At 38.4% G+C, this 18,353-nt stretch overlaps 1 protein-coding gene across 2 annotated transcripts in view; it reads right to left on the reverse strand.

The window, feature by feature from the left end:
• LOC114146631 (receptor-type tyrosine-protein phosphatase N2-like) overlaps positions 1-18,353 on the reverse strand; it is a 186,334-nt gene that overhangs the window by 110,089 nt on the left and 57,892 nt on the right. For both annotated transcript variants that reach the window (XM_028020895.1, XM_028020894.1), the window contains exon 11: positions 14,496-14,575. In XM_028020895.1, the coding sequence (XP_027876696.1) occupies positions 14,496-14,575 (80 nt within the window). The remainder of the gene's footprint in view (positions 1-14,495; positions 14,576-18,353) is intronic.

Raw genomic sequence — 18,353 nt, forward strand, 5'->3', positions numbered from 1 at the left:
CCACAGAACCCAGAGCCCAACCGGACCATCAAGGAAATAATTTCAGGTCGGGCCATAAATCTAAACTTCTCCTCTGGGACGGGAAATTCTTATTAAAGATGCAAAGCCAACAAACCTGCAGCTACTATGTGATCACATGTCGATATGAATCAAAACGAGGTTCACACACCTCGCTGAACTTCTGCCATTCAGAATTCAGGCAGTGCTGCAGGCAAAAGGGCTCCAACACAGCAACAGGGTGTAGCAATCGTTAATTAGCATGAGCCATGCTCCCCTTTGACCTGCTTGCCCTAATTTCCTTCAGCAGCTTTAAGTGCACTCAGAAGGTGACTGCAGTCAACTTTACAAAGAAAAAGGAAATTGAATGTTCATATTAAGTTTAACAACCATATCATGCAGTGCACCATACCTAATGTGTTTTTAATTCAGCAAAGATTTGCTGTGTGTTTTTATGAAGGATTTCTCATGAGGCTCATTTCTTAGAAGTTGATAACTGATGAGACTTAGAGAGAATGAGCTGATTCCCTGAGGATTATGGGGCAATGAACAGAAACATGGAGAGTTGACAGTGTTAGGATGGTTATGCAAGCTAAATATTTTCTATTTTCTGCAGAGAAATTCTAAATTAATAAACTATTAGCTGTGTACTGACTAAGCGCTTAAATTATTGATCTAATTTCCACACATCAAAGCTTTAATCCTGATTCTAAATTCAGCCAGAACCAGTCCTTAATGGGCAATCTTCATCCTCACCCTGATCTAGTTTTCAGTGAAATCAGGAACAAACAAAGCCTGGCCTTTCTGTCTCCTTTTTTCAATTCTGTCCTCAGCTTCTTCTCAATCACCCTCTCCCTCTGTAGGTGAAAGAAATCATGGGAAAAAGGGAGCAAGAAGGAGGCACAGAGGAGGGAGCTTGACTAAAGAGAGGACTGAAAGAAAAAAGTGGAGGAGTCGGCGGCGGCACTTGAGTGCAGTTGCAATCAAGGCCTGTGCGCTCAAGAGGGGCCAATCAATCCAGCTGTCTGCCTCTACATCTCATCAGGCATCGTGAAGACAGCTAAAAATGAGCGGCGGGGCCCAGACAGGCTCTTTGGGCAGCTCAGAAGACAACAGGCGAATAATAGGCGACTTCAGTTCAGAGTCTATAATAACCGATTCAGAGAAGAAAAAACGTCATGAAAGTCTCCGATTTGGTCAAAATGATGGAAAGATAACTAGCCTTATCTAGCCACTTCTACAGATGTGTGTAATGTGACACTTTACTAATCCATGCTCCCAATTTGGATCCAATAATATCATGGATGGACTTAAACCAGGGGTGTCCAAAGTGTGGCCCGGGGCGATTTGTGGCCCTTAGATTGATTTTGTGAAATTTGAGAAAGAGGGAAATTTTACCCATCCAGCACAACTGCTAGGTGCAGATTTTTATTTTAATCAGGGTAAATTACCGACATAATATCCTTATTATGTTTAACAACCATATCATGCAGTGCACCTAATGTCCATTGTACAAAATACAATGAACATTGTACGACGTCAATATTGTAATTTTCGTACAACGGAAAATGTTACCACTAAATAATAATCTTTTTATAACTAAGCTTTTGTAATATGTAGAGCCACATTTATTCATAAACTTTTACTAAATATTGCTGCATCTGTCGTTAGCTGAAATAATTTCTTAGTGGGTATGAAAATTAGATTTCATATCCACACAAGATGAGGTTGAATCAACCAAATAACTGAAGAATGAAATGGTCAAAGGGCATAATGACCACGGTACTGCGACAAAAGGATTTTTTTACAATTTATTATTGATTATAATGTCATGAGGTAACCAAACCGAAACTCAAATTAAATCCAAACTTATGATCCATTCCACATCCACTGTGGTGCTTCCACATTTTGCATGTTCCAAAGTGGTGACCAATTAATTTTGGTGGTTAATGGAAAAATGAAGTTGCCATAGAAAACTAAGACGTCACTTAAACAGAACTTGCATGACATGAAATAAATTAAAAGTTCTCAGAAAATCCACAGTAATTTGACATCTATCAGCTGAAAACAATGATCATTTCTACCACAGCAGACATGAACGTTTTCACTCTCTGGCTCAAATGAGGCTACAAAATACATTTTTGATAGTTAAAAATATCTTCATTTTTCCTCATTTCATTTTGAACCTTTTACAATTGTTTGATGATGTGATACATGTATGTATGACAAAACAGTAAAAACAGATCAAATGTGTGAAATTCAGATCATGCAGTGTATTTCTGCAGTGGCTTCACACAGATAAAACACACAGACAGATGCCAGCTGGTTTTATATTCTTAATGTATCGTTGTTTATTCAGTCCTGCATATGCATGTTGATTATTTCTCCGGTTTGTTTATTGTATTAATTTGTTTAGTGATGCCACCACAGGACAATCTGGAATCTTAACATTTCAATTACATTGAGGGCTGATGCAGAAAAACCAAAGTAAAATTTTTTTAAGCATTTTTCCAAATTAATATTGATGATAAACATTTCCCCGACAACAAATGTGAAAACCTCTTCAGTGTATTCATGGCCATTCCATAAAAATGTCTTAATATTTCAGCAGCTGTAATTTTGGGGATATTATGGGTGCTATAAGTCATACTCTGTGGCGGAAAGGAAGCTTATAACCAAGAAAAATCAGCAGGATGAAAATTGATAATTAGGAACAGTCATCAGGCCGACATGCTGATTAAATCTGAGGATATTAGAAAAATTCTCTACAATGACTTCACTCTGCGCGTTAAAAATGTATATTAAATTATTCAAGTTCAGTGCTAACAAGTTTCAGAGAGGACAAGGCTTGTTCTTCTGTTCAGTTGAGATCACAGAGAAGATATGAATTATAGGAAATACAGAAGAATTTAAATTAGGTGATAAATAATAGATGTAGCTGAGAGACACCTCTACACTGTACTGTCGTATTGAATGTAAGAGATGATGTCATACATGACCTAATCACATTTAAGTTGAGAATCGGTATTAGTCGCATCTGTAGGTTTAAAGTATGGATTTCCAAATGTCATATATGGATGAAGTATGAAATCCAACTGCAGGATTTTACAAAATAACGTTTTTTTTAAAAGCACTATGAAGAAATAAAACACTTATTCTGCTTTGTGAGACACGGGATCAAGCTCATTGCATTATTTTGCAAACATTTTGCAACATATTTGGACATGCAAGTACAGAAATAAATTAAATCATTTAAAATTATTCATGTAGTTTAAAAAAACTCATGATAGATTATATTCAAGTGACATTTTTCAGACATTTGTCCATTTTTCTCAGAAAATCTGGATGTTACATAAGATTAACAAAAGATATTCAAACGCAAACTTTAAGTCTACATAAAAAAGCATAGTATGGACAATCAATATTTGGCTGCTGTTCTTTTTCCATACATTTAATTTTTGCATTGTGGCGCTGCTATTTTTTTATTCTCTTCTGTGGAGAGTTTCACTGACTAGCGAACAACTGTCAAATCAGCAAGTTTCCTAATCATCGTGTCGGCCATATTGTAATATTTCTGCATTAGAAATCCTCTCCATCACCATAGAGTTTTTGTTACTAATACCTGTAATATGGGCTTTTCTGCAGGTGTACGCACAGTGAGGCTGACTGGTTGGACTGGACTCATTTTATAAGTCAGGCTGGTATTTGGAAGAAGTTGGTGATGCAACAGTTCAGCAGGAAACATTGTTGAAATGTGACCCGATCATAAAATAGAAGTTTACTTGAAATGATCAGAGAGCATCTCTGACCATGAAATCTGGTCAGTCCAGTCTGGTTTTGGGCCAGTCCTCTGCACAAACAGCTTCCATATGTTTAATTGTTGCAAAAACTTTCCTGTAAATCCATAGTTTTCCTACCTACAAGCCAAAGATGGCCTGAGGCTGGGCAGAACATAACTTTTGAAGGAGTATTTGAAGTGGAAAAAAATTTGTTGCCGTCTGATGTAAAAAAACCCAAAACATTCTGAGCAAGTCGAAAAACAGCAAATCTGAAAAGTAAAGCCTGTCATTTGGTGAAAATCCCTTTTCCCATAATTTAAAGATTTCTTGAACCAACTAATATTATAAGACCAAGTACATTTGGTCTATTTTGTAGTGCAAATACCTTAGTACACTTCAAGTACGACAAAACCAACAAAGGTAACTTTTCAGCAAGATACAGGAGCTTCTTTTAACTCTTTAATTCTTAATGTAGATTAAAACAGTACTACTTCCACTGGAAGACCATTTTACATAAAACATGGGAAAAAATGACTTGGTATAAGTGAAATAATCTGATAGTACTTCTAAATAAGGCTAAAAAGTTACTTGTAAAAGTTAGTTTTGCCTTATTTCAAGTGTAGTAAGATATTTATATTAGAAACTAGACAAAAGTACCTTTTTGCAGTGTAAGTGATCAGTGGCGTTATGTGAATGGAAGCTTGATTTTCAGAGGGCAGTTTCGGTCTTCACTAGCAATTTATGCCAAAATATAATGAAATAGAAAAACTGACCTTGTGTTATTCTATATGTGGCTACCTGTTTTAACAATAAGCTTAACTAATTTTACAGAAAGGTCTCCCTAGCAGCTTTAATCTCTGCATAAGCACGGCCCTTTGAGGTAAGAAATCTTTCCCATTTCCGCTCTGAGAACTGTTCCCTGCTGTTGTACAAAGACAGTTACACAAACAGCACAAATCATCATTAGAAAGTGTGAAAGCTGCAGTAGAGTTTAGCACTCCCACATCTCACGAACAAAAATGCATCAGTGCTGGCAGCCGAAGTCCATCTCCTTCCTTCCCGACTCGCTAGCTGAGGTAATGATGTAAAAGTGATGCAAGCGCAAAGCCAGCTTTTGCTACAAGGTGGCCATCTGGGCGAGGTCTGCCAACCCCGCTGTGAACGTCAGGAGTTCGGGCCAACTCGCAGAGATCCTGCCAGCTGCGAGAGTGGGAAAGGGGGCTGTTGGTGCCAGCGGGCCCGTGCCAACGACGGGGGAAACGGGGCCGGCTGGATGGTTGAGTGGCTGGCAGGGCGGTTGTGGGGTTGGCTGGGAGGATCACGCTGCACCGCTGTGCAAACTCCAGCTCGGCACAACACCTGTGTCCCTCCCCACTCCTTCTCCGTCCAATCCCTCCCTCTCACTTGACGGCAGGACTCGCAGATGCTTGCAAAGCTCCTGAGGATGGTGGAAAGCTTTTCCAATTTCTCTGAAGTCGGACCAAAATAACCACAGGTGACTCTGGATCAGCGAAGCTCTGGAAAGCTCAGATGAGGCATCTTGCAATTCAGACGACGACGGAGAAAATAAAAAGCACAGCGTGTATTTCAGAGAGCCGCATCACTAAAAACAACGGGACCCCTCCCCCCATTTCTCCCTCACTCACCATTCTGATTCTTTTCTTTGGCAACAGGTGAGAGGAACCGCTCGAATCAATAAGCCTTCGGCAAGCGATGAAAACTGATTAGCAGGTGAGCTGAAATGAAGTTAACTGAAATGGATTTGCCAGCTCCTGCAGGGCAGGGGGAGATCGCTGGACGGATCCCAATGCCAGAGCTGTTTCCAATGCAATCACACAGGCAATCAATGGGAACAATTAAAGGAGTTCCAGACAATGACGACGATGACACAAAATCATTCGCTGCTGTTAATAATGACAGCACATGTAGGCAGGCTGTCGAATGCAACCATTAAACTCTTTCCCTGAAACTTTTCAGATGGAATGATATTACTTAAATTACATTCAAAAGAACCAACAGTCATGTATTTCAAATTGTAGACAGTAAATGCATATTTAAAGGGGCATCATTATGTGTTTTCCAGCAACATAGTTCCATTTTACAGCATAATCAAGTAACTGTTAACTTCAGTTGTTATAAAAATGCTTTAATATACAAATAAAACTTAAAAGAAATTCTACTTCCTAATTTAATACCTTGAAATTGAGTCTCTGTCTCTCTAAAAGCTCCTGCTTTTTCTAAAACTCCACCTTCAGGAATTCATCACAACATGGCTCCTCTATTACCCCTTAAAGCAGAATCAGAGTGAGCATCTACAAAGTGGACAGGTGTCAGAACAACAGTTTTACCAGGTTTGCACTGAAAAGTAGCTCATGTAATAAGCTCAGCGGATGTGCAATTCCACCAGGTGTTTGCTAATTGCTGCTGGCTAGTCTGAAGGAGCTGAGTGGAGCTGGATGGTTGCCCTTCGACTTCTCAAACATGCATGAAAAATCAATGCACCACTCCAGGTATGTTTTTGATGAAAGAATAACATTATAACATGACATAAAGAAAAAGAATTTGATTTTACATAATTTTTCCCCTTTAAGAAATGCAGAAAGTCTCCCTTAAGAGACAACCCTTAAACAGCTTTCCCAGCATGCACTTTGCAGGAGAATAATAATGGCTATGATGAGGACCTTTGAAAGGCAGTGCTGCTGCCGCTCTCTCCAACTCTGAGGTAAGTTGAAATTGTCTGTAATGACAGGATCCGGGAGCTGTGGGCTGACAAAGTCACAGAAAGACTTCCAGCAAAGCAGCAACACGCAATTTTAACGCATTACTTAGACATAATTACGGCTACATTTCCTCACTTTGTTATGACACACAAACTGGTGAGGCACTGGTGCGAGAGGGGAGATGGCCCCCCGTGGGCTGAGGGCCGCCACATCAATAACGAGGAGAAGGGAGGTGGATGAAACGCATTACTTTGACCTAAAGAGCTCAGTAATCACATTTGGCATTTTGACAAGTGTTTAGCTGCAGTGAAGGTCAGTTCTGTCGGCATACGAGATCTATGCTAATCCAGTCAGACTGAAGAAAAAGGAGAAGAAGCTGTGAGTAGGAGGGAGGAAAATTGGGGATGCTGCTGATGGAACCCGGACTGCTCTTCACCTCAGGGATCAACCTCACGATCCCACTGAGGTGGCAGAGAGATCTGTGACTGGAGCCGGCACCAGAGACGTTCACAAGTCATTTTTTACAAGTCAGAGTCGAATTTCAAATGACTGAAAATAACAGCCTTACATCAGATGCATCCCAAAAGTCTTCAAGTGTGAAGAGTTCAGATTCATTTATCCAGTAGGCCAACTTAGCTTGCTACCATCTCGAAAAAACTATACTTTATACATTGACAGCACATAAAGACTACTTCCTGAATGAATAAAACAGGAAGTACTTTTATTTGGAGGAAGTGTATATGTGGTGACACTAACAGGAAGAAAATGAAAGACTTGCACACTGTAATGCACCTAGTAGCTAATTGATCTGAAAACTATGATGGCTCAGAAGGGTCAACAAAGTCAAAAGCCACAATGAGGATTTGTTGCTCGTGCAACGCCACAGTTTATGTTCAGGGTCACTCAGTTCCAGGCATCTGATAATATGTAGGACACCGTTAAAGTTCAAACACACACATTTGAACTTACACAGCAACGTATCGCCTCATTCATCACACAAAACAATCTGATGAACTTTGTTACTCAACAAAATAAAAGATTCCAGAAAAAAATAAAGAAAATGGGTTCAAAGTTGGTTTGCTCAACTCTGATTAAGCAGTGAAGTTTAAGTATCTTCCAGGATTCAACCTCCAGAAGTTTAAATATGTCATTATTTAGAAAAAAAAAAAATAATAACCATTTTTTACACTACATTACATTCTTGTGTGGAAAGTGTCACAACATTGTGAAAGAAGGGGAAAGCTGTTGTTCAGTTGTCAGTCAGTAACTCATCAAGAACCAGTGAAAAATTCAGAAAGCAAATTATTTTGCTTTGTGCGTCTGTGAAATAAAGTGTTATATCGTTCTTCTTGTTAAGATGGAGTGGTTCTTCCCCACCATTCCCACATGCTTGTTCAGGAGCCCGCTGAAAAGTTGATGACTCTATGCACTTGCCTGAGGTTTCTCCGATAGCTTAAGGAACTGCAGTATATCAATTGCCTTTCTCTGGATTTTGCTGATATTAACTAAATATGAAATGAAATCCTTATATTTCAATGTAATTTGGATCTGTTTTTTGAAATGTGCCTTTAGATGCAATATATCTCAATCTCGTTGTAATCTGTTGATGACAATGACAAATAAATCTTCTCTTATCTTAAAAAATGATGTTACAAACAAACTCCTATGTTAAAAAGCCAAGTTAGAAATGCACAATTCTTGCATTTATGAGACCAGCCTAAAATGTTTAGCTTTATTGGAGATGTATAAAGAAGTCACCCAAAAAAAAAATGTAAGTGATTTTGTGAATGCAAAGAATATGACCATGACTTGAGGGCAATACATATTCAGGAATATTAACTTTGAAAAAGGTAAAGAACAAAAAAAGGTCTCTATCTAAATCCCATGAAGTTTTTGCTAATATGATCTACCCCCAAATTCCCTTTCCTGAAGAAATATGAAAACTACTAAATCACGATGTGGTTCTGGCGTTTTGTCCAATATTTTAAAGCAACCGTTCGAAGCGTCAAGTAAAAGCAGAAACTGCAAATCCAAAGCCGATTGCTTAAAGCCGGGATAAAAATTATTGTAGGAACGATTTTTAATTTGAGTAAAAGCAGAAACTCTTCTAACGGTCAACAATCCCTAGAGAGGACAGCTTTGGGGCATTTATGAATAACTCTCCTCACACAGAGAGCCGTCATTAGCATGTTTTCAAAAACAACTGCTGGTGGCATAAAAACGGCAGAAGTCAGGCCAGCAGACGGAGCCGGGATAAGGCCATGTCAGGTGCTCTCCTCCTGCTTTAAGTGCTAATTGAGCTGCCCACCGTCCTGACCCTGACCCCCGGCCTATTCACGGGGTCCCGTTCTCACGGCCGAGACGCACGGCTGGAAGCTGCCTCTGGGTCCTCCACCCACCCTTCGCCGGACAATGAGGGTCACCACCTCGCTGCCCACCATCTTGACATCCACCCCCACATTTGACAATGGCCCCCCGGTGGCCCCAGAGCAAACCTCTCCACTCCAACCTCACCCCCCCACCACAATGGGTGGAGGCGCGTGACAGAAGCGGCATCATGGATGCTTAAAATGCAACTCTGGGTCTGGTCAGGAGAGAAGCATTAATCTGACTCTTTTTGGCTGCTTGGGGCCCCGAGGTCACAATCAGTTCATTGTGAGAGGAAGAGCAATCCATGCCATGAGTTAAGAGAAATGAGGTTCTTAAACAGGCTCAACAACACAATGTTTTTCTAAGACATCTAATATATTTTAGGAATTTAAAATGCTCCTTTATTGGTTTTATGTTCCATGGATTGGATATGGGGGAGAAAAGCAGCCAAAATGTCAGATATGAAAGACGAAATATTTACAAATAAAAGGAACAAATCAATAGATGCACATTAATATCACTACATGAAATATGTTTCAGCAATCTGTATATCTGGAGATGGCTACGTTCACTTGTTTGTTTGTCGTTTTTTCTGCTTGTTTGAGAAATATATAAGCCTAAGTAGATATTTATAAAGATTTTAATTGAATTAAGTCTTGCTAAATTAATGTTTTTGGTTCTTCTGAGCTTTACCTAATCTTTGTAATGACAGGTTTTTGAAAAATTTAATGGAAAACTTCTTTCATTTAAAGCTACAAAAACCAAATGAACTCAAACTTAGAAGTTCACATATTTTAGTAAAACTTTTGTTCCATTTAACTTGTAACTCTACAAGAACTATGGCATCATATGAAAGAAAAATAGATCTTGGAAAGTGAATATGTCTTTCCAAATTAATTTATTAAACTTATTACAAACATAGCTGTTTAAAAAAAGGAGGGGAAAGCTTTGAAAAGAAATCAGCTTAAAATACTTAGTTTGTTCAACCCAACTCTGTAAATTCAGCTGATTTTACCATGTCAGGTTTTTAAATTTAATTAAAACGAGACAATTGGGAAGATAAAAACATTACATTACATTTAGAAAATAACTAAAACCAATTTCCCAACATCATTAAAAATATTGTGGAATAAAATCCATGCAAGGCTTTGAAAAAAAAATTGAATTTATTTCTAAAGTTTTCTACACATAAACTTTGCAATTAAAAGTTATTTCCCTTTCATGTGTTGTTTTAATTGGAAGGAAAAATGGCACACTTTGGACAAAAGCCACAAACATACTTCAAACAAAAATCAGGAAAAACCAGAAACATTGTTCCATGTGAAACTTTAATATAAGCTCAGCAGAAATATGACTTAGATTATTTTCTAAACGATAAATCATGAATCAAATTGAAAATCCCAGATTTCACATGTATGAAGTAACGACAGAAAGTTTTATTCTATACCAGTGTTGTTTAAAGTGCGGCTCGGGGGCCACTGCGGTTCAGAAATTAAAAAAATCTGGCCCTCCAGTAAATGGAGTTGATGCCGTTTTTTGTACCCATTTGTTCTTTTCTACTTTGCTTCACAAAGTACTGCATATTGAAAGTATTGTATATTCAAAGTATTGCTGAGCAGGTAAGAAGAAAAAAAAACACAAAATTATGCAGCATTTTAATTGGAAAAAGAAGTGCCACCCTGAGGACTTTCAGTCAGCTGATTTTGGCAGACAGGCGAAAAGTTGGACCTCACAGTTCCGCTGCATCAAACCTTCAGACATGTCAGCTCTTTTCCTTTTATCATAATCAAACATCTCTAAAGGCTTCCAAGCATAAAGGAAAACTAACATCTTTTTCCGTCTTACTGCTCAGCTCTCCTCTGGCCCTCAAACATGTCGTGCTGATATATTGGCTGAGATTACATCAAATAAAAACTAAATCATTTGCAGCACAGCTGCCAAATGCTTAAACACACCAGTTTGTGTCAGAACACGCGGCCGTCCAATCCTCCCTGTGCGCTGCTGAGCGACCATAAATGATGATAAAACGACATCATTACAATGGCCATGTTAAGCTTAATGTTTTAGAAAACCTCTATAAAACCCAGAGATGGGGGGATGGAGGGGTAATGTAGCCATTGGAATGGATTGATATTCTGGTTGAATATGACAAACGACACTTTAAAGACGGAACCACCCACACCATTGCACTTTAGCCGAGAGGATGCTGTATTTCATCTGGAGCACGTTCTGTCAAATGTTTGCATTAAAGGCAATCGAGGCTCATCCGTGACCCTGCAGCGCCAAACGAGAACGCCAACAATGGCACTTAAAAGCGGAGCGAAGCAGTTGCAGCCGTTGCATAATCTCCACCTAAAATAAAAAATAATTTGAGGAGGATGGAGGAGGATGGAGGGGGGCTGAAAGAGGAATTTAGTGCCTATGAAGAGGTGGGACTGCAATTATCAAGCAGGGATAAAAAGAACAAGAAAAACAGACAGTGAGCTACTGATGTCGTTACTTTGACTGACCCAATTTTCCTTGTTCAGGTGAAATGATGGCGTGTGTTTGTGTGTGTGTTACACTGAGGGAATATCAGCAAAGTCTCTCTCTCTCTCTGGACTGACAGCTTGGCTAATGGCAAACGTTCCTCCTTTCTGCACTCCCCTCTTCATTAACACCCCCTCTCGTTACAGTGACTCACACAGCAGCTCTGTGCGTACCCTCACACACTCCCACACACCTTTACAATGTCTCCACAGCTGGATTCCAGCGTGGAAGATCGCTACTGTCGCTCTACATGTTGCAGAACGGCCGGAATTATGCTGGCTTCCCAGAGGATTACTGAGGAGTTTTTAAAATGTGGCAAACAGGAAGCTTGGAAGCATGTTGTTCTGGGTTTTATCTTTGAATAATTATGAACTTCCATTTAATTTCTTCATAAGGTCTAAAGCTGCATTCACACCAGTCCTGCTTAGTCAGCTTTAATCCAACTACAGTCCGTTTGCCTAAAAAATCCGGTTCACCTGTTGAGGTGTGAATGTGTGATCAAACTCTGATGTGGACCAAAAAGGTGAACTTTGGTCCGACTAAAAACTTTGATCTCAGTTTGATTAAAGTGAACTCTGGCACGGTTCGAATCCATATGTGAACACCAAGCGAACTGGAGACCGCTCCAAAAGCAGGAAGTGGACTACAGCACTGGGCATTCTGGGTAAATACAACCAAAACAAACACACAAGTGTAAGAAATGTCTTGCATTTCACCAAAGACAAAATACAAATCTTACAACTGCTAAAATCTGACAATCCATTTTTGTTTTCATTTTGTGAAGAAGAAAGTTGCGCTCAGTGTCTTCAGAGGTTAATGTGTCGTTTTCTTTGTCATTTCTTTCCATAGTTCTTGGTACAGCGCCCCCACAAGCGAGGGGCTGAACAGGTTTTCAGTTAGTTTGACACAGTGTAGCGCAAAAGAGAATCACAGCAGCTGAAAATGTAACAAAAGTCCCCAATGGGACGAGTCTATCAGACTACCAGGTGTGAAAGGGCTCTAAGATTTTTAGCTGAAATTGACAGGCTTGTAATGCTGACATTGCGTCAATCAAATGGAAGATTCATACACACACACGCACACACACACGCACACACACATGCACAATTGAGTCTTTAGCTCTCTGAGCTTTGAGACTAGTTTCGGAAATCCATCCGTGATGTTAATATAGTGAAATACAACAATCAACCTCAACATAACAGTCTATTTTTTATATTTTTACATCAAACTGTAATCTGGAATTTTCTCAGCAGACAGTAAAGTTTATGAATAATGCAAGTCCTTTCTTCCATTACTAGTTTATATTACACCAGTAAGCCATGTATTGCTGGTGTACAACATAATGGCAGTGAACGGAAGAAGCTTAAAGTCTTAATTTCACAACAATAAAGGAGGTTCTGTACTGGTTTAGCTGAACAGCAAAACTTCCATGTTTGGTCGTAAAAAAAATTGCAACATGTAGATTTATGAAAGTTACACACACTGGCCATTTTATTAGGTACACTAGTACCTAATAAGTGTGGTTTAGCCAAACCACATTGTGGCAGCTGAATACTTTTGGGCATCTGGACATGCTAAAAACATCTTCAAGTTCCAACCAAGTGGGAAGAAATAAGATTTAAGTGACACTGAGTGCTTCAGAAACTGTTGAAATATTAGAATATCTTAATTTTAGTATATTTTACACAAGAGTTTACTGTATATGTGTTACGTTACGTTACGTTCTCTAACATATATTTTTTTTCCTTTTCCACACTTGTGGATTTTTGAGAATCAAAAGTATAAGAAAAGTTTAAAGTGAATACATTCTGATTGCTAAACTCTCTGAAACTTTCCTCCAGGTAAGCATCAAACATGACCTGATTGTAAGTGCACCATGCTGGAAAGTTGAGAGCAGCTGATTCAGGTATTATTCCTGCAGGTTACTGCAATCAGCCGGCGATGTACACGTTCAGGCTTTGAATCTGAGCTGGGAAAATGTAGCAGATTGCAAACACTTTATTTAATGTGCCACAGTATTTCTGTCTCTTTAATGTGATTAATTAAATTACTGAAAGTTCAAGAATAAACAGAGTTTTGCAAATTTACTTATGCTTATTTTGCTTTATTGTAAGACAGAGGCTTCATTTGAACCCTGCCTGGTAGGGTACAATTATAACAGTTTTTTTGTTGTTCTTCTTAAAAGATTTGTGAATTTAGTGTATTTTCTCTAGAATAATGCCAACAGGCTCATTGTTTTACATAAACCTTCACTACCATTTGGTAAATGTCACTTAGTAAGCTGAACCTCAACCACATGTCCAAAGCTTTGCAGCGAGCTTCTGGCTAAATTCTGTCAGGATGTTTGATCCAACTGATCGCTCAAGGCAGAATTGGTCAAAGTTGTCCATCATTTCCAAGTTTCCACCTTTTGACACAAACTGTAAGTGTTGTTTGGAAGAAAAATAGTTAGGAACAACTCTGAAACCAACAAATTCAGGAAAGGCATTAAGCTGCTGGGCAAGAGAGAAACTCCTGTTCCATAACGGAAACCTTTGAGCATGATTGAAATTTCTAATGACCAACATGGAAAAGTCAGTTTCCTTCTGAAGAAAATGTTAATGTTTAAGAAAAAGACTGAGCTAAATAGCCACAGTGATGCAAAGTATATTAAGAGATGTCGAGGTTGGGGTTTCAAACCACAGAACAAGACAGTGAACCTGTTATTAGTTGGGTTATTTTAACTTAAAGGTACAAATTCTAACCTGTAATTATAAGTTATTTTGAACTAAGATATTTGCACCAAAAACAAGTCCAAAAATACTTGGTAGGTTCTTGTGTTTTTGCAGTGTGGATGTGTTTGGATAACTAATGAAATAAATCCTAAATAATTTACCATATCAAGCAACAACAAACTAAAATAAACCGTTTTCCTGCAAAATGAAAGTCTGAAAATGAAGGAACACTGGCTTAAGGAAAAACCAGCAAACACTGAAGGGGAAGCCACTGGTTTTGAGAAAGGCCCACCGGGGCCCCAGGTGCAGCAGCGAGCCAGTGATAATGGGCCGTCTTCTTCTTTGTCAATATAAAGATGGCATCAGCCGAGCCGAGGAGGACCTACCAGCCACGTTGGCCACATCTGCAGTGCTGACGTTCTGGGAGTTGCGGCTCACTTTGAAGGTCACAGCCGGTCCCACCACCCTGAAAGACACAAAAATACACATCTGAAAAGCTTTACAAAAGACACACTTAGAATCCATTTCCCTCTGTGGCTTTGTATTGTTTTTCAAAGGGAAAAGGAGCGGTGCTCATTAAGGTTCAGCTAAACATAGCGCTTTAAAAAAAGGGGGTGGGGGAGCGTTAACCTGTGGCAATCATTTAGGCTACTGCAATCCCCATCACCGCCGAGAGATAACCTCCTGAATCTCAATGCAAGGCGTCTGCCAGCATTTAAAACACCAGAAAATAAAGATAAGGTGGGTGAGGATGCAGAGGTTTTGGTCAGTGGGAACGCATCGCAGGAAGCTGCTTTTTTCAAACATTTATAGCAAAATGTGCATTATAGAGATTGATGTAAATGCATTGATGTCAAAAACCATCAGAGAGGATAAGGAATAGCAAAGTTTGCGCCTCCATCTTCCCTCTAGCATCTATCATCAATAATCCACCTTGAATCGAAGCAGAGAGGGAAACTGGGTGGCCAGAGCCAAAGCGGGGTCTCCCGATGTGATTAACCTTTTGTTTTTCTGCTGTAATTCAGATTAAAAGCTCAGCAGGAAGGAGCATTAGAGAGTTTCCCCTCCAGGATGCATTCTGCACCACAGTAGGAAGCATCTTCTACGGTAGCAACATAGTTAGAAAATACGGCGACATCGCTGTGGAGCCGGTGCCGTCCTACCGCTGCTGGAGAAGAAAAAGCTCTAAATGTTTTCGCCGCTGATGGATCTGAACCGTTTTCAGTGCGGGGGTTGAGTGCATTTTTCAGGCCTCTTCAGTTCAAACAATTAAAGTAAAAGGATCAGCAAAATAATTAAGAGGTATGCACAAAATAAAAGCTCGATTTTCTCTTCACCACAATCCAAACCTATTAGGAAAGGTTGTCATTCCCATCGCAGTGATTTTCTTTTTCCAAGTTATTTTTAATCCAAATAAAGTTGCATGTCGTAGCAAACAGTCAAATCTCTTCAACCAACTCAGAAAAGACAATAAATGAACCAAATTATTCAGTGTCATTTTAAAGGTTAGATTTTTGTCTTTATACTGCTTATTATTATAGTTCTACTCCAATCACAAAATTATTAGGAATCTTCTGGAAGAAATTATTCTACCTTGAGTTTATCATTTTAATCCAATTGATTATGTTTTGGATTTTTTAACTAATGTGTTTAATTCAGCAATCTAATGTATTCTGGCTGACTGACAAATGATTTAATAATAAAATAATAAAAGTTAATTATAATAAAAGTTACTGTTAGGTTTCAAAGATAAATTCATAAGAAATAAAACTAACAGACTTTGGCCAAGATTATTTCACATTAGTTTGTCTGGATTCTTTGTAGTACTGGACCAAGAATAAATTAATGGCTAACATGAGAAGCTGTAAGTTAATTAATAGAACTATTTTTAATATAAACATTTTTACAAATGTTCAGAATCCTTAATTTATAAATTAATGCTTCTTCCTAATCTTAAAAAAGCACTCTTAATGAAAAGACATCAAATGGACAATAATTCATATTCTGACAATATTAGATTCAGAGTTTAGCAACAATTCACTTCAATAGTCTTTTATTAAGATATGGATTAATTCCTCTGGGAGAATGTTGTGTTTCCTTAATAAATCCTTAACTTTTGACAAACTGTTGAAGAGTGTGGATGATCCAGGATTGATGAAAGTGGATCTACTGTTTGGGATCAACTTGGGTTGTTGACACCAGCGTACGGATATAAGCTAAACGAGTTGAGAACTCTGCAGGTGTTACCTGAATCTGTCCAACATAAAATGTCTTCAGGGAAGTTACTTTGGGTCATTTTAGAGCCCACAGACAGGAACGTTTTGAACCATTTCCAACCCATATGGGTCCCATGATTGGTATGCTTTTCCACCATAAACTGTAGAAGCCAAACAGAACAGAAAATGCTAATTTTTTTCTTTCTTTCTAACTTTCTGAGCCAACTGTTGACAAAAACCTTTAGTCTTTGCTTTGCAAATCTTTGGGATGTTTGGACAACAATTAAATCCTTGCCCTCATTTAATGTGTATTTTTTATTGTTTTCTTTGGCCCTGAGGCCAACATGTCAAAGAAAGACCTGGCCATACTCATTAGTTGTTTTTAATGCAGCAGTGATCTTATAGTATTCTAATCTTTAAGGTAAACTAATTAGACAGAATGTAATTAAGGCACCGCAAGGGGAAACTTAACAAGGCTAAGTGCTAAAAGAAATGTAAAAATACTCCACTTTTTGCTGCTCATTATACTTTCCTTGGTTTTGTTTGTTTCCACACATTACTCTACATATAAACATTGCTGCAGAAGAAACAACCATGACAGAACGCCCGATTTCAGCCGCTCGGTCTCCTGGAACGCAACAGTTCATTTTCTTTGACCATTTTTCCGTCTTCTGAGGCTGATTTATTTGCCACATCCATGAAGCGATTCATCAGCCAGCCCAGGCAAAGACTCAGAGTGCGATGAAGAGGGAAAAGAAAAAAATCACTCACGTTGAGATTATCACATGTCCATATGTCGGCCCTTGCTACCAAGGGCAGCAGCGGCACAAAGGTACAACATCGACTACAGCTTATAAATAACTTCACGGGGAAAACAGATCTCACTGAAGATCACTTCTTCACTTATATCACTCATATTTGTCATTTAGGAATAAATACACGACTGCCACATGCTTGGAAAATATAAAACATTTTAACAGCTATGTTTAACACTAGTTTGTTCTATTTAGATTAGAACTATTTCAAATTATTGGAGACTAATTAGCATCTTGATGTGTTTAAAACCTACTTATATCTATATATATTATTTACAAAATCAAGTAGTTATGATTTTGATTGGTTGACACCAGGATGAAATCATGACCTCCATCTTTGTTTGTCTCAGTGATGTTTGATCAAAATAAACTGTTCCCCACTGTAAACAGATTTAACACAGTGGAACAAATAAAGGTTGCTTAATTAAATTCATAATATTTTTAATTGGGAGTAAAACAAAAACAAGGAACTAGAAATATTACAGCGAAATAAGTGATGAATTCACAAACATTCCTAAATAAAACTATGAAAGTCGGGTTTAACTCAACTGGCTTTAATAACTGGCAATGGGACTACTGGTGAAAATTACTTTAGACAACTTTGACACATTTACATTGCATTATATTGATTAATATGAATAAATAAATACAAATAAACTGTTCCAGTGTATTATGATGGGACTTCAGAGTTTCTTTAACTCTTGCCAACACAATAAACTATTATCATGAAGCCAATGGAAAATAAACTGCCATAGTATAAATGCCAGAGATTTCTCAAGTTGTGTGGAGTTTAGAGTAATGCAGTGTAGAGGTTTTCTTTTTCAACTTTTTAAATCTTGATTTAGAGTCAGAAATCCAAATTTTTGATTATTTAGGGGCACACACCTTAATATTCTGACTTATTAGCACATTTTTACACACACATTCCTAGGTACACATGGACAAAGCAGAAATTCTCAGCCATTTTATTTTACAAGGTTACCAACTTCAACTCAACTAATTTCATTTACAAGAACAAAACAAATAACTGAATATTTGCCCATAAGAATGCTTTCTGCAAAAACCTCTCTTACAGTGTTGAGGATTCGTTAGTTGTTTGGTCTTGTCATTGTCACAACAAGGAGGAATCTACCACTTGGTATTTATGAATTGTTGGAGGCTTTGCCGAGCTCTGACAATAGAAGAATTGTTTAAATCCCTGCGAGATGTTGAA

The sequence above is a fragment of the Xiphophorus couchianus genome, chromosome 6 (genome assembly GCF_001444195.1).
Source record: "Xiphophorus couchianus chromosome 6, X_couchianus-1.0, whole genome shotgun sequence".
Taxonomy (NCBI): domain Eukaryota; kingdom Metazoa; phylum Chordata; class Actinopteri; order Cyprinodontiformes; family Poeciliidae; genus Xiphophorus; species Xiphophorus couchianus.